The sequence below is a fragment of the Etheostoma cragini genome, chromosome 5 (genome assembly GCF_013103735.1).
Source record: "Etheostoma cragini isolate CJK2018 chromosome 5, CSU_Ecrag_1.0, whole genome shotgun sequence".
Lineage (NCBI taxonomy): Eukaryota > Metazoa > Chordata > Actinopteri > Perciformes > Percidae > Etheostoma > Etheostoma cragini.
Window position 1 is genome coordinate 11,784,268 of NC_048411.1, and position 16,248 is coordinate 11,800,515.

Here is a 16,248-nt window from a genome sequence, read left to right on the forward strand (position 1 = left end):
ATTTTCAGTTTACAGTAAGTTTCTCTCAAATTTATATTTAAGTTTCCTTTAAATAATTCACCAATATTGAACATAAAAGTCAACAAAACTGTCCTTCCACTTCCAACAGCACTCCTGTCAAATGATAAACACAAACGTTCAACATGGTCATTTAACACTTGACTCCTGTATGACTTTGCAAACAAGCACATTCCTAAAACCTAACTCTAGACCAAATGTTTGTCTGCTCAAAAAATTTGTAAAGAAAAACACAAAAACACAAATGAAATCATACTTTAAGTTTACTTTAATATAATATTGGATACAATAATTGATCATAACACAAAACCCTATAAATTCTTCAAAGACCTTTCAACAGTTGGAAACACGCATACCTTCTGCGCCCTAACGCAGACGGCAAAATGTGTTACAAGTTGTTTTTGCACCGGCTATTTCATCGTCTAGGCAGTTGTTGGGAGCAGTTCCACAGCTCCTAGATCCACCCTGTGACTTGTAGTCATCTACAACTACCATCTAACAGTTTCTTCTGTAGCATATTTCTTTATTTCACAGCATTCTACATGAAGGCACATTATTAACACACTGTTATAATACACAAAAAAATAGTGAATATTCAATAAGCACCCTTGAGGCGTTATGTGATTTTACCAAGTGATGTGTACCCTGAGTGCTTAAATATAAATTCTAATCACATCTGTTTTTTTTAAATTGGAATGTATTTTTAACGGCCTTTTTTCCTCAAACAGGATGCCAGTGCAAATCTTCATCAAAGTTAGTACAAAAACCTCTGTGTGCTCTGTGGTACCAAACGCAAAAAGTTTCCTTCAAGAAGTTTTCCTTCATGTTCAACGAGTTACCAAGCTTACTGTGATCGGAATGTGTGCAAGTGTAACATTAGAAATATAAATCTTTGTTTGTTTACTTGTTTTGCAATTTACATAAGTTAGTGCTGATGCTTAAAAAGAGACAAGTACCAGATTAGGTGTTTTCTTGATATAGCTAACAGTCTGTAGCTTGTGGACCTGCATGTTGATCCGTAAAGACCAGCACTGACTCGTCTTTTTCGTCCCCTGGTGGTGATGCATCATGGGATGAGGAGGACAAAACCTGTGAGAGCTCAGCCTGAGCCGTTATCTCCTTTTGTACTAGAGCAAACTGGGCTGTTGCCTCATCCAGTTGTGAATGAACAGCTTTGACCCACGTCTGTAGCTGCATGTTGAGAGCATCCATCCCTTGGTCCAGCTTCTCCTGTCTGCCTGTTAGCTCCTCTAACAGATGTTGTGCGTCACTGGCAACCTGCTGCCTCTTTCCTTCAGAGGGAGCACGCTGACGCAGCATGTAGCCCTCAAACTCCTCTGGACTGAGGTTGAGTGCTGGTCCATCCAGCTTATCAATGAAGGCCACTGCACAAGACTGAAACAGGGTACAAGAGCAAAGACATGAGCGATCAGCTGGTCCTTGTTACACAGCTTACTCTGGTGCACGCTGGATGAGAACTTTACAATAAACTTACCAAATTTGTAAAATAGTAGCCGCTCTCTCCTGCCATCAGACTGTGAGGGAGACCAAAACGTATCACATATTGCATGTTGGAGTGTAGGCGAGGTGGATTGGCCTTTAGCACCACATAAACCAGGCCTGACAGGAAGTCATCAGCATTAGCGGGCTCACTGTTTGAGGTTGAAAGTGCTTCAAAAACATGCTGACTGCATTTGGACACACATGCAAGTTTGTCCTGAGGCGCTCGTTTGGCATCCATTTCAATTATGGCTGTTGATTAAAAAAGAGGGCAGAACAAAATGTCAAAGACTAGCATTTCAGACCATTTAATGATGTTTAAAGCGCATGGGAAACACTGTTTTCTCCCATGATCTTAAAGGAATAGTTCAAAATTTTGGGAAATATAGTCAAATAAGTTAACTAAACTTTATTTCCCCATTGGGGAATATTTGTTTTACAGCCAGCAGAAAATAAAAGACAGCAATACACACACAACTTACAGATGTACTAATATTTATATCCATACGGGACAAATTACATCAAGGTATTAAAAAGACTAATAATTACAGGGACAAACAGGAAGCTCGTAAGTCTCTTAGTCCTACACCTTGATACCATGTACCTGCAACCAAACGGCAGCAGCCTGTATTTACAGGACAAGGCTTAACTTGGTCTGGGAGGATAACTTTGGCCTTTGTCATGGCTCTGGCTCTGTATGGGAGTGATAACTTCTCAAAGTTTATCCCTGCAATTTTGCCAAATATTCTCACAATGCTGTTTAGTGTGCTTATTTTTTAAAATGAGGGAGCCAAACCAGCAGATAAAAGAGAAAGTTAAAATACCTCTCTCATGTCTGTCCATTAAGTATAAGGCTACAGCTAGCCTGCCTCTATCCAAAGGTAATGACATCTGCCTTGGAACAGCACCTCCAAAGCTCACCAATTAACATGTTGTATTGCATTTCATCAAAAACCAACAATCTACCATGTTACGGTTGGATTATGTAGGTTCATAGTTAACGATGAGACGCAAGTGTAATAGTCATCTAACTCCACTCCAAAAAGAGAAAAAGCATATTTCCCAAAATGACAAACGATTCTTTTAAGTACTGAAGTTGTGAATCACCAGTTATAGCAGGCAGAAACGGGTCGGCTGTGACTGCAGTCTTTTTATCCGGAAAAGGTACGCTCAGCATCTGCGGGGTGATCCAATTCAAAGATCTGCAAAAAAAACAACATTGGTGTTACACAGGGCTTTGGGTTAGAGGCTTTGATTAACTACAACCCAAGTGACTTGTATGCAAGGGTTACCGTATCCTTCTCTGGAGAGCCAGATCCTTCTGTTCATCATCACAGCTGTCATGGCAGAAAACCCATTTGTGCAACCGTGTCATTATTAATTTCTCTACATGCTCCATTATTTGAGTGACCTGAGCCTCAGGAAAACCTGAAAATAAAATCAAATATATGGATAAGAAACAAAAACTCAAAACACATGTATAGTTTCATGTTCAGAATAAACAGCCCAGTGTTGAACTGATCTATACTCACTGCTGAAATATTCAGCAAAAGACTGGTAGAAATCCTGCACAAGATCACACAGCTTCTGTACCGGCAGATCCTGTAAAGATGATGAGAAGCTATGATCTGAACAGCTCTGACATATCAAAGAGAAATTACAAGAAGAGTCATGTTAATCATATACAACAGATTATTACATGGTACGCCTCCATTGTGTTGAGGAAAGCTGTACATCGTGACTGCAAGCGCTGGGAGGAAGGACTCTTCAGTATCTTCAGGAAACCAGTGAAGTCCCCGGGCTCCAGGCTCTGATAAGCTTTCAACACATTTGCATGGCTTTCAGAAGATTCTAGAAGGGACAAAAGGTGGATGTTATTCCAGATAAACAAGGAAACGTGTTTTAAACTGAAAACGTGATACTAAAAATGGCTCCATTTGTTGCAACACTGACTACCAACTCAATGCTTAGGTTCAGTCCTCGGTAGATGGTTGTGAGCCTGCAGAGATAACAGCACTACACTACCCATAAATATGCACCCTACCTGTACCTTAAACAATGAGGGAAAACACCTGCTATTGAGTTGCAGATTTTGTTGTCATTATATGACTGCACCCTGAAATCATATGCTGAGGAGGTCTGACTTGATGGAAAAACACAGAATCAAAGAACACAGAGCAAACCGTACTACCTGGACGTTTAGGGGGTGATGGGCCGCCCCAGAAGAGTCTTCTCATTGTGTTAATTCGACGACCCTTCTCATTGCTTTTCTTCACCTCAAATTTGGAGAAGGTGAGAGGAGTTCCATCATTGCTCGGCCTACAAGGAATGACATCATTAGAGATCCAAATCTAAACCCAGTGTAAAGAAAAAGCACTTAGGTTGCGTCAAGCAGATAGTTGGAAGCCAGTTGTATTAAAAGAGAAAGTTATAATAAAAGAATTTCTGATTGGAGTTCATCAATCATTACTAAATACATGCATCAGCAACTTTCTCATTGATATGTATAATAAAAATGCATAACAATGTCCTCCACTGTCTATTCAGGTAATCATCTATTCTATGGTGTAACTATGTTACATGACTCCATCTACACAATAACACAACTGTGTTGATAACATACCAATGTCACCACAGCAGACAGAAACGTCAGGATCTAAATGCTCCTTTGAGTCTAAGTCAATGTTTCCCAAACTTAGTGCGGGACCCAAAATGGGCCGCAGACCCGTTTTATTGGGTCACCAATTGGCAGAGAACAGACTAAATGCTCAGCATGACCTCAGAATGGCACTTTCAATAACAGAACCTAGACTAGATCAGCTGGTTGATATCTTAAACCAGCCACATACATCTCATTAAATTCAAGTCAGCATTATTTCAAAAAATGTTGGTGTCGGTACTGAGGGATGATGGGAGGGGATAAGAAAATTAGTTGAGAAAGGGGTGAGACACAGAAAGGAGAATAGAGACCTTTTCTGTTTTTGTTTACTTTTATAGTGGAATAAATATACTTCATATAAATCTACATTCATGGTTTTGTTTCGTAAATTTGGGTCCCGGGGAGACACCAAATTTCTCTTTTGGGTCTTGAGCTGAAAAAGTTTGGGAACCACTGGTCTAAGTGATGTCTATAAACAGCGTATTTACCTCGTGTCCTGCCTCGAGGCTCCAGCTGTTCGTGCTTTCTCTCTCCAGCACTTGGAGCAGAAGCCTTGCCACGCAGGGTTTCCATAATACCCGCAGGCGTTCTTGCAGAGCAGCTCCTCCTGAGAAACTCGGATTCCTCTTTGCTTATCTGTCCACATTGTAGAGCTTCTATATGCTACTCCAACCTGTTGGAAATAACATTAGTATGTCAATCGATAATTTCCTTTGGATAATTTTCTTTCCATTGTGACTGCAGGGACCTAAATCTCATGTTCGCTATAGCCTGGTTGTGCTTAACTTGGGTAAAAATGTTTTTAAAAAATCTTTTTGCCTAAAGAAGACCCAGGGGTGTTGAAACGTTGCCTTTTGTATTAAATTATGGGAGCATAAGCAGTGCTGCAGACATGTTTTCACTTCGCTATTTTTCCATTTGTCCTAAACCTGCCAGAAGGTGGGATGTGCACCCAATTTCTTTTGTAAATGCTTAACTTGGCACATAACCTCAGGCATCTTTACTGCAGACATTCAAATAGGGCACACAGCACATTGAAACCCAGGAACACTTCTTTCACATGTTCAAAACGTTAGGATTTCTATATCTGTTGCCATTAAGAAGATGGAAATTGTTATTTTGGTTAAAGTGGTTAAATTTGAAGTAATGTCAGATTCTGCTTCAATAAAACTACTGCTAGTTTCATAAACAGCAGAAAACTAGATCAAAAAACACTTGACAACTTCAAATATAGTGTATCTTAACGAGTTTATTATGTAAATAACCAACTACGACTGTTTTAACTTGTGAGGAAATTATATCCAATCGTTTTCAAGGTTTCACTAACAGAGTGTTTCTTTCTTCCACTTTCCTGTCCTTCACTAGGTCTTTCATGTGACTGATAATTCTATTCACAAACGTTTGCACAATGTCTAGTACTAGCCTACATCAAAGCGACACGTAGCCTAAGAAGCTGAACCGAGTCTCCTGTTAAACCTCCGTTTAAATTCCCTATTAAAAGCTCAGTAACAGTTCATGGCGGTGCTGACTATTGCCTGAGCAGTCAGCTGAGGGGATTGGAAATAAGAACCACCGGCTAATGTTAGCTAACGTCGAATGTCTAAAGAGGACAACCATTTAACTATTTCAGTTAAATGTACAAACTAATTCAACGCTTCTATAAGTTAATATCAAACATTCATAACGATAAGGTCCCAATTATTGAAATAACTTCTCACCTGTCAGTTGGTGAAATCATAACCAAAGCAGTCGCTCCTTATCGTAGTGTTTTTTCCCTTCCGGTGTTCCGGTTTAACGAGAGTCCAGTGTTCCAAATCGCGTACTTCCCTTAGTGCACTTACAGACAGTACACTTCGTGCACTACGTATTATCTTGCATAGTGCGTAAATTTTGACAGAGGAGTGTCGGTACACGATCCGTCCTGCCTGCACGATCCGTTCTGCGCATGCGCGTGATGTTCACGCATGCGTATAAATACGTATCTGTAAACCTTTTTTTTTTTCTTCTTTTCTTATTTTTTATTCATTCAAAATACAAATATACAAACAAACAAGGCAGTAGAAAAACCAAACCAAATTAAAAACAACAACATTTGCCTCGGGTCAAACAAGTCAAAACATAAAAGCATATACATATCAAATTAAAATTCAGAAGAGAAAAAAAAAAAAGACAAACAAATAAATAAATAAAGGGGGCTATCTAAAATTACATTAAAAGTTTCAAGTAAATAAACCAAATCAAGGGCTTTTCCAACCTTAACCAGTTTCAGAGACGTATACAAAAGGTTTAGCTCATTCTTCCAGTGGCTCAGGGAGGGTTTGGTCAACAAGTTGTTGAGAACAAAGTCTTCCTTCTTGTCTTCAACAAAAACACCAAACTTAATATTCATCACTGTCAGAGGAGGTATCCCAATTCCCCTGGTCTGTAACCAGCTCTGCAGATCTTTCCAGAAGGGTTGCACTGACTCACACAGAAAGAAAACGTGTTCTAGAATCTCAGTTTCCTTTTCACAAAAAACACAGTTAATAATAATAATAATACATTTTATTTAAAGACGCCTTTCTTGGCACTCAAGGACGCCGCACAGGGAATTCATAAATTAAGAACAGCAAAACAAATACTATACAACAGCAAAACAAATACTATACAACAGCAAAACAAATACTATACAGCAAAACAAAACCAATACTATACAACAGCAAAACAAATACTATACAACAGCAAAACAAATACTATACAACAGCAAAACAAATACTATACAGCAAAACAAAACCAATACTATACAACAGCAAAACAAATACTATACAGCAAAACAAATACCAATACTATACAGTTATTTGTATCAAAATTGAATCTTAGTCTTAAGAATTCGTTTGTAGGGTAAATTCCATTTAAAATATTAAAGTTGACCTCTTTCACCTTCGGAAGAAGTGGGAATGAGATATAGCTTTTCCTTATTTTCCTAACCTCTCCATCACCAAAGTCTTTCAACATATAATTCCTTCTCACTGGAATAGGATAAAATTCCCTTAACAGAATATTACTGATAACTTTGCTGGTACATTTATAATCACAAAAAGGAATTCCTTCTAAGCAGAGCTGCCTCAGACCAGGAGAAACCCCGGAGTACCTAATGTCTTCTCTCACCATTGATTTCAGAGACATTGGAATAGCTTTCAACCATCTATCATACCACTTTGCATTGCATTGGAGTTGATACTTCTCACAAAACTCCTCGTGCTGTAACAAGACCCCATTACTGTCCATTAAATGAGCAATTGCCCAGATTCCTCTGGAATTCCATTCCTCCATGTACACAGATTTTCTGCCAACCAATATGTACCTATTATTCAAAACTGGGGTACTGTGAGGTGTAAATTTATGTCTCAGCCACAATGAAGCTAGCTTTCACCGCGGCCTCGTTTTTGGCTGTGGATTACATGAACAAACTCTGCTGCGACCGCAGTTTGCCTTTTAATTCTTGGGCAATTTGTTGCTTTTCTTGAAGGCTAGCTTTAGCGTACTTAGCTCCGTGTTTGGTGTCAAAATGTCGACGCAGATTGTAGCTACTCTTTGACAAACGACACCACCTCATAACACAAAAGACATACCGGTCTTTCTCATTGAAGCACAAACAAGTATTCACCTTCCCATCTTTCTTGAAACAGTCTTCTGTCTGCATCAACTTTTCTCCTTCTGGGCATTTTGGGATCATTATTTATATCTCAATTCCACTCGTTGGCATCATAGACCGTTACGGTCAATGGTTGTCATGGACACTGCCGCGGCTAGCGTAGTTGTAGGGCATTGTGGGAAATGGAGTTTTTCGTCAAAGCACGCTCTTAATTTATCTTTTGGTATTTATTTTTAGACACATAAAATGACATGGCGGGCCACATCTGTCCCGCGGGCCTTGACTTTGACACATAGTGACTATGTACTCAAAAAGTTAGTATTTAGTACAGAAGTGCGCGATTTGGAACACGGAGAAAAGAGCATATCTCAAAGAGATATTCAGTTCCCGCAAGTCGTAAAAAAAAGAATCCAGCAGAACGAGTGTGGTCACTTTGAAATGCCAAGCCATCCATTGTTGAACGACCCATTCAAAAGTTAGTGGTTCTTGTAGAGAGCATCTCAACTCAGTTAGTTGCTTGTGTATCCCCTTCTTATCGTAGTAACTTAAGCTTAACTTATTATAACATACACCTGTGTGTTTAGCTATTAACATGCCACTTTGTTTGGAGAGTTGTACATTGCTGATTAACCATATTGCTCAGGTTTACAAATGTTCTTTGAGTGATATTTTCCAAACCGATTTGAAATTACCATTGATTTGTTGGAAGAGTGTGCAATGTATTAAACTGCACCTTTTGGGTTATTAATTTAATCAAAGGTAATTTGGTGGGAGTGTAGCTGGCACTGGAAAATGTTTGTGTCGTTACCATGACAACACCAAAAGTTAATATACGCGATCTTATGATTGCTAGGTGGTTTCAGTTCTACATATTATTGTAAAACATTGTGCACTGAATTTTGGGTTCTTTATGAGCAAAGTGAGTTGTATTTTGCCCTTTTTGTAGGTTCAGTACGAACGAGTTTTATTTTGGTAAGTGAGAAAAAAAAAAAACCTCGGGTCCTCGTGTTCCTTCTTCTTGATGTTGTTTCAGTAGCCCATTTTTCATCAGGTGGCCCTGGTTCCCCAGCAACTGACACGAGCCTTGACGTTATTTTATACCATATAATTTGTGTACAGTTTTATATTTAAGAATTGAGATGACGGAATGTTTAAAATTGAATCCTAAAAATCAATAATAAAATGATGTCCAACTTCCACTTTGTCCGTATCTCGGGTCCTCGTTTTGTGTTCAGAAGCACACGAGGACCCGAGATACGGATATGATGTGTTCCTTCTTAGGACAGCAGCATTATGGATCTTGCCCAGGGATCCACCTGGATGCACCCGCCCTGACCGGGATTTGAACCGTGGGTCATGTGTACCGCGATCAGTGGCACTGACCACTATGCTATCCAGGAGCTAAGTAATGTATCACATATATCATATATATTTATTACACCTGTAGTATACATATAGTTATTATACCGATATAACAAATATATACATTAAGTTTTTAAGATATAATTACATTCATACTTAGTTTTATAATATATCATGTGTTGTACTTATTTATGTACAGTTTTATATTTAAGAATTCTGATGTTAGTTTATTGTCTGAGCTGCTAAGACGCTTATAGCAGTGTTAGAGTCAGGTTAAAACAGAAAGGCATGCAGGTTTAACTCTGGGCTGGGGGTGAATGATGATAATGATAACTAGGTTACAAATAAAATCAAAAACCAAATGAAATGAACAACAATAAATACATCTATATCAGATTATTCCTGTCTGCGGAAGGTAGCATCGGGGGTTTTACTTGCTGGTGGTCTATCAGTCTGCCCTGCACTGGAGACTGCAGGCCTCAGGTTTCAGTGTGTTGGACTTGACCTCACCAGTGACGCTGTTGTATCAAAAGCACAGCTTTCCACATCGTCTGTCGCTAAGAAATGCTACAGACTCAAAACCATGGCGCTGTCGGAGGGCTAGTCCGTTTTAAGGCAGCTAGCTGCTAGCCATAAGTTGAGGACTGTTTTTTCCTTGTCAAAGGTAGCCTGGGGAAATGTGTTGTAACCCCAGCTGCCTTAGCCCTGTACAGATCCTTACTGCAGCCAAGGGCAATACAGTATGACCCCAAAAGACTTCTTTCTTTCTGTTTCCCAAGCCATATGTCCGCTAGTCTCCAACCTTCCGTGACATGCATGATTTCAAACACTGACGTATTAGTGTATTACCAACAGTAACCTTGGAAACGGTGGTCCCAGCTCTATTCAGGTCATTGACCAGCTCCTCCCGTGCAGTTCTTGGTTGATTTCTTACCTTTCTTAGGATCATTGAGACCCCACGAGGTGAGATCAGCAGTCATGTTTAGCTTCTTCCATTTTCTAATGATTGCTCCAACAGTGGACCTTTTTCACCAAGCTGCTTGGCAATTTCCTTGTAGCCCTTTTCCGGCCTTGTGGAGGTGTACAATTTTGTGCCTAATGTCTTTGGACAGCTCTTTGGTCTTGGCCATGTTGGTAGTTGGATTCTTACTGATTGTATGGGGTGGACAGGTGTCCTGCTTGAGGTCGTTATGCAGCTAACGACCTCAAACAGGTCCATCTTATTTAGAATAATAAATGGAGTGGAGTTGGACATTTTGAAGGCAGACTAACAGGTCTTTGAGGGGCAAAATTCTAGCTGGTAGACAGGTGTTCAAATACATTTGCAGCTGTATCATACAAATAAATAGTTAAAAAATCATGCATTGTGATTTCTGGAATGTCTTCTGAATTTCTTCCTCTGAATTTCTTCTTTCTGAATTTCAGACCACTCCATGATTTCTAAATGGGAGAACTTGTAAAATAGCAGGGTGTTCAAATACTTATTTTCCTTACTGTATCTGTGTGTGTGTGTGTGTGTGTGTGTGTGTGTGTGTGTGTGTGTGTGTGTGTGTGTGTGTGTGTGTGTGTGTGAGTGTATATTTATGCTTGGTGACGTGGAAAAAAAAACCTTGGGTCCTCGTGTTCCTTCTTCTTGATGTTGGTTCAGTAGCCCATTTTTCATCAGGTGGCCCTGGTTCCCCAGCAACTGACGTTATTTTATTCCATATAATTTATGTACAGTTTTATATTTAAGAATTGAGATGGCGGAATGTTTGAAATTGAATCCTAAAAATCAATAATAAAATGATGTCCAACTTCCACTTTGTCCGTATCTCGGGTCCTCGTTTTGTGTTCAGAAGTACACGAGGACCCGAGATACGGATATGATGTGTTCCTTCTTAGGACGGCAGCATTATGGATCCTGCCCAGGGATCCACCTGGATGCACCCGCCCTGACCGGGATTTGAACCGTGGGTCATGTGTACCGCGGTCAGTGGCACTGACCACTATGCTATCCAGGAGCTAAGTAATGTACCACATGTATCATATATATTTATTACACCTGTAGTATACATATAGTTATTATACCGATATAACAAATATATACATTAAGTTTTTAAGATATAATTACATTCATACTTAGTTTTATAATATATCATGTGTTGTACTTATTTATGTACAGTTTTATATTTAAGGTTTATTTAAGGTTACAAATAAAATCAAAAAACAAATGAAATGAACAACAATGAATACATCTATATCAGATTATTCAATATAAATGAACAACTCTTCGCCGTAATTAAATAGATTTAAAAAGTAAAATGTAATGTTTATGTTTAATATTAACTCGCTAGTGGGAGTCATGGTAACGAGAGATGACGCGTTGAGCCGCACACACAGAGGCAGAGGCCACCGTTCGAATTCCATTCTGCACGTGAGAAGCTGAACATATCCTACGTGATTCTTCAAGTGAGAACTCACGTGCTGAATTGGAGAAAAAACTGAACTTATAATACATCTTCTGAACTGTGGAAATCTTCAGGGGCAAGCAACAAGCGGTTCAAGTGTCCAAAAAATGGCCTTCGCTGCAGGTTTCTTCCAAAAGAAACACCGGCTGTCCTCAGGCATCAACCGGGTGCAAGAACTGTTTGGTAAAATACAGCCTATAGTAGACCGCTTTAAGGGTTAGGCTATTCCTTTTTACAGTTATTAAATACATCATAATATAGTAATTTATAATCATTTTATATTATATAGCTAGTGTAATACAATATAATAATATTTGAAAGTTGAGTTATTTCATGTTTGGGTGAAAACATTTCCCAGGCCACCGTGAAACCTTCACAGCTGAGTTACGCTGTTATTTTGATGTCAAATGATTAGCTACTTTTTATACTTTTTGTACACGGCAGCTGTGTAGCTGAACAGCCTGCCCGTCCTTTGACAGCTCGGTACTTGACGTCAGGGTACAGTATGGCCGTGATGATAGGCTACTTGGTGAAGTGGAGAAAAAAAACTCGGGTCCTCGTGTTCCTTCTTCTTGATGTTGTTTCAGTAGCCCATTTTTCATCAGGTGGCCCTGGTTCCCCAGCAACTGACACGAGCCTTGACGTTATTTTATACCATATAATTTGTGTAGTAGTTATTTATGTACAGTTTTATATTTAAGAATTGAGATGACGGAATGTTTGAAATTGAATCCGAAAAATAAATAAATAAATGTTGTCCGTACCTCAGGTCCTCGTGTTGTGTTCAGAAGGTACACGAGGACCCGAGATACGGACATGTGGCAGTAGCACTAAGGATCAATCCCAAGGACACACCCACCCTGACCGGGATTTGAACCACTGACCGTCTGTACCGAGGCCAGTGGCATTGACCACCACATATATTTACCATATCTATATTAGGCCTACATATATACATTAAGTTTTTAAGATACAATTACATTCATACTTAGTTTTATACTATATAATGTGTAGTACTTATTTATGTACAGTTTTATATTTAAGAATTCTAATGTTAGTTTAGTGTCTGAGCTGCTAAGACGCTTATAGCAGTGTTAGAGTCAGGTTAAAACAGAAAGGCATGCAGGTTTAACTCTGGGCTGGGGGTGAATGATGATAATGATAACTAGGTTACAAATAAAATCAAAAACCAAATGAAATGTACAACAATAAATACATCTATATCAGATTATTCCTGTCTGCGGCAGGTAGCATCGGGGGTTTTACTTGCTGGTGGTCTATCAGTCTGCCCTGCACTGGAGACTGCAGGCCTCAGGTTTCAGTGTGTTGGACTTGACCTCACCAGTGACGCTGTTGTATCAAAAGCACAGCTTTCCACATCGTCTGTCGCTAAGAAATGTTACAGACTCAAAACCATGGCGCTGTCGGAGGGCTAGTCCGTTTTAAGGCAGCTAGCTGCTTGCTATAAGTTGAGGACTGTTTTTTCCTTGTCAAAGGTAGCCTGGGGAAATGTGTTGTAACCCCAGCTGCCTTAGCCCTGTACAGATCCTTACTGCAGCCAAGGGCAATACAGTATGACCCCAACAGACTTCTTTCTTTCTGTTTCCCAAGCCATATGTCCGCTAGTCTCCAACTCTTTGTATGCTTTTGTTATAGCTGCGCTGCTAGTGCTAGTTAACCACGGAGTAGCTTACCATGCCAGTGACGTAGTAGATTGTGGAATTCCAACATGGCTGCGCCCATGTAACAAAAACAACACATGCAACTTGCCATTTTATATCTTTTAACAAATTCACCCATTTTAATAATTGTACCAGTGAGAAGAAATAAAATACATCTGTTATATCAACATTATTCAAATTCAAGTTCAGTTCATCTTTAAGGCAGGACGCTGGACCCCCCTTCCAAGCTTCCACTGCCAGTTTAAGGCAAAATTATATATGGATCCCTCACACACATGCACATGTAGCTGTTTTGATTTGAGTCAGAGACAATGTATCAAGTCAACTGCAGCACTTCTTGCAAATTTCCACACACGCACAATTCCTGTGATTTAACTTGCGGTGCAATGTAATTTTAACATATAAATAATATTTTAGTATTTTACAAGATGGGTATTTTGTTTCTCACGGATCATTCAGAATCACACGGATGATCGCATCAATCAGATTGCTGTTACTACAGAATTTCCTTTTTTACTAAAACCACCACAAATTGCAGGAAAAAAAGAATGTGTTTGGCTGTTTAAAACACATAAGTTACAGGTTGCCTCCCCTGCACTTGATGGGGAAGATGTACCCCCATTTCAAATGTTTAACTAGCGCCTCCCTTATGAAACCAAGTCCCCAGCCCCTCATCCTGCAAAGCTACTCTATCTATACACTTGACAAAAGAACCTAAAATGAGGCCGAGGTAAAAAGTTGACAATCATTTTTTATACTCCTAGAGACCCTGGCCAGAATTGATGATTAAAAAAAAAGACTACATTTCAATTCCATGCAGTCATATTTGACAATATAATATAAATATTTAAATTATATATACTCTCCAGATTTGAACTGTACGGCTCCCTTATTTTGGAGTACTTCTTGGAAAGTGTTTGTCCAAAGGTTTCTAGGCTCCACAAATAATTTAATAATTTTTTTTTTTTTTTTTTAATTGAAGAAAATTGTGGTTCATAGACATTTCATGGCTTTAGTGTACTTTTTCTTTTTTTTAAAAAGATCATCTTTGAAAGTGTTATTCCACTGGTGGGCACTTCACTGTGGAATTTTGTTCCCATTCTAAAAAACTAAACTGTTGCCTTACTTATTTTAGAACAACAGTTCATATTGGTTTGTAAAGCTGCTGCAGCTATTAAATCAGTTGTGCCTTTGTACCTGTCTATCAAGAACAGACATGTCTTGACTAGATGGATGAGCTTAGGCCTGCAATGTAATAGCTTTATTACAAAAGGTTGGAGTGTAGACCTTACCAGACACCCTTAACAGACATCTGTTTCACATTACTTTGCAATGGGTTAAATAACAAGGTTAATTCAGAAACAAAGAGCATGTATAATTGAATAAGTATGTGCTGTATGGAAGTGTCTTGTATGCATGTATGCAAGTAATTAACAATTATTCTGTGTTTACGTTAGTGTTGGTGTTTACTGTTAAATGCTATTAGTTTGGAATATGTAAATAGAAACACACAATTGACATAACTTTTACTATGTTGGGAATTTCCTTTGACATTTTTTTACTCTTTTTTTGCTAGCAATAGGATAAATATTCTCTACTTATTAGAAACAAAAATGGTCATGTTCCAAAATTAATTGCAAGCCAAATGATAACACACACCAGGCAACTATTTTATTAAATTCCTACCCATGACTGATTGACACAGCTAGCCTCTGTAGCGTCTTTAAAGCTGTTTGATGTTCTTTGGCTTGCAGATGAGTTAAAACGGGTCAATGATCTTTATTTTAGCTGTGATATAAATCTATTAAAACAAAATGTAGACCAAGGTTTCTAAGGTCCCGGGCAAAGGATACACATTGTTGTAGTGTAGTTCCAATTACATGCAAATTTTGACAATGTGCATTGTATCAGTAAGGAGCTGATTTTAGGAAGGAGGGTGGGTCAACTTGGTCACTAAACTGCTAAAGATGGTTTAACACTCAACTACACCATCTGTGCTATCAACATACAGCTAAATGAAATCAAACCCACATCTAGCCGTGGCTGCCAGACGAAATAACACACTCAAGCAAGCGAAAGCAAGTTTACTTATGGATTTTAAGTAATTTAAGTAGAATGAAAATGGAAAAGGCCATTTTAACATCATGGTATTACAATTATTACATGTCAAGAAATGACCATTTCACAAATTTTACAATAAAATAAAAAGAACAATACTGTTACAAATAAAAGAGACTTATTGGTCAAAACTTAAAAACTGTTGTTGCAGCATCAATCCATGTCCCTCCTTTGTAGGTTTGCAGATCAAATGTATATACACAGCACAGACATTCAACTTTGTACAAAAAAATAAACTTCTAAAAACATGCTTGATAAGATGGTCATGAAAATAAAATATCAATGTATTATTTTGTTCCAAATATAGCCAGTACATTGTTATTTTTTTTTTGCTAAACTCGGAGAGGAGCTCTTAAGCAAGTTTCTGATCCTAAGGTATGTCCCTGTGGCTTCAGCCACTTCAGTGTACTCTGGTGTATCTTCAAACGGAACGATGCCAGCTGCAAACCTGCTACGATGAGGAACAGCTGTTATCTTCTCGTCATGCGTAGGAGAAGCACAATACCCAGCCGCTTCATTACAGAAATCTAGATCAGAGCTTTGGGGGTTGCCTTCATGATGTTTGACTGGACCAGGACTCTGGGGACTGTCGTCTTGGATTTTGATCGGACCAGGGCTCTGGGGGCTATCGTCTGGGGCTTTGACTGGACCAGGGCTCTGGGGGCTATCGTCTGGGGCTTTCACTGGACCAGGGCTCTGGGGGCTGTCGTCTGGGGCTTTGATTGGACCAGAGATCTGGTGGCTGTTGTCTTTGGTTTTGATCAGACCAGGGCTCTGAGAGCAAATCTCCTGAACCACTGGTTCACTTTCATTTTCACTGCTGTG

The 16,248-nt window shown here is 39.0% G+C and overlaps 2 protein-coding genes across 2 annotated transcripts in view; both read right to left on the reverse strand.

Moving 5' to 3' along the window:
• Positions 1–263: 263 nt before the first annotated feature.
• Positions 264–5,980, reverse strand: LOC117945383 (rab5 GDP/GTP exchange factor-like). Its single transcript, XM_034872842.1, has 9 exons — positions 5,896–5,980; positions 4,666–4,850; positions 3,710–3,837; positions 3,218–3,369; positions 3,051–3,120; positions 2,811–2,946; positions 2,626–2,720; positions 1,514–1,770; positions 264–1,413 (listed from the first exon to the last, which is right to left on the reverse strand). The coding sequence occupies exons 2-9, from the start codon at positions 4,821–4,823 to the stop codon at positions 1,000–1,002; spliced, it is 1,410 nt and encodes a 469-aa protein (XP_034728733.1). The 5' UTR covers positions 4,824–4,850; positions 5,896–5,980; the 3' UTR covers positions 264–999.
• Positions 5,981–15,374: 9,394 nt separating this feature from the next.
• The window catches only part of LOC117945008 (zinc finger CCHC domain-containing protein 8-like), a 4,458-nt gene continuing 3,584 nt past the window's right edge, over positions 15,375–16,248 (reverse strand). Inside the window, exons 13-14 of the mRNA XM_034872245.1 lie at positions 16,191–16,243; positions 15,375–16,151 (exon numbers count right to left, since the gene is read on the reverse strand). Of these exons, the coding sequence (XP_034728136.1) occupies positions 15,742–16,151; positions 16,191–16,243 (463 nt within the window). The 3' untranslated portion in view covers positions 15,375–15,741. The remainder of the gene's footprint in view (positions 16,152–16,190; positions 16,244–16,248) is intronic.

Coding starts and splice junctions, on each gene's coding strand:
- LOC117945383 (XM_034872842.1), bottom strand. CDS start 4,823: ATGTGGACAGATAAGCAAAGAGGAATCCGAGTTTCTCAGGAGGAGCTG. Junction 3,121..3,217: donor ACACAATGGAGGCGTACCAT/GTAATAATCTGT, acceptor TCATCTTTACAG/GATCTGCCGGTACAGAAGCT. Junction 2,947..3,050: donor TTTTGCTGAATATTTCAGCA/GTGAGTATAGAT, acceptor TTTTATTTTCAG/GTTTTCCTGAGGCTCAGGTC.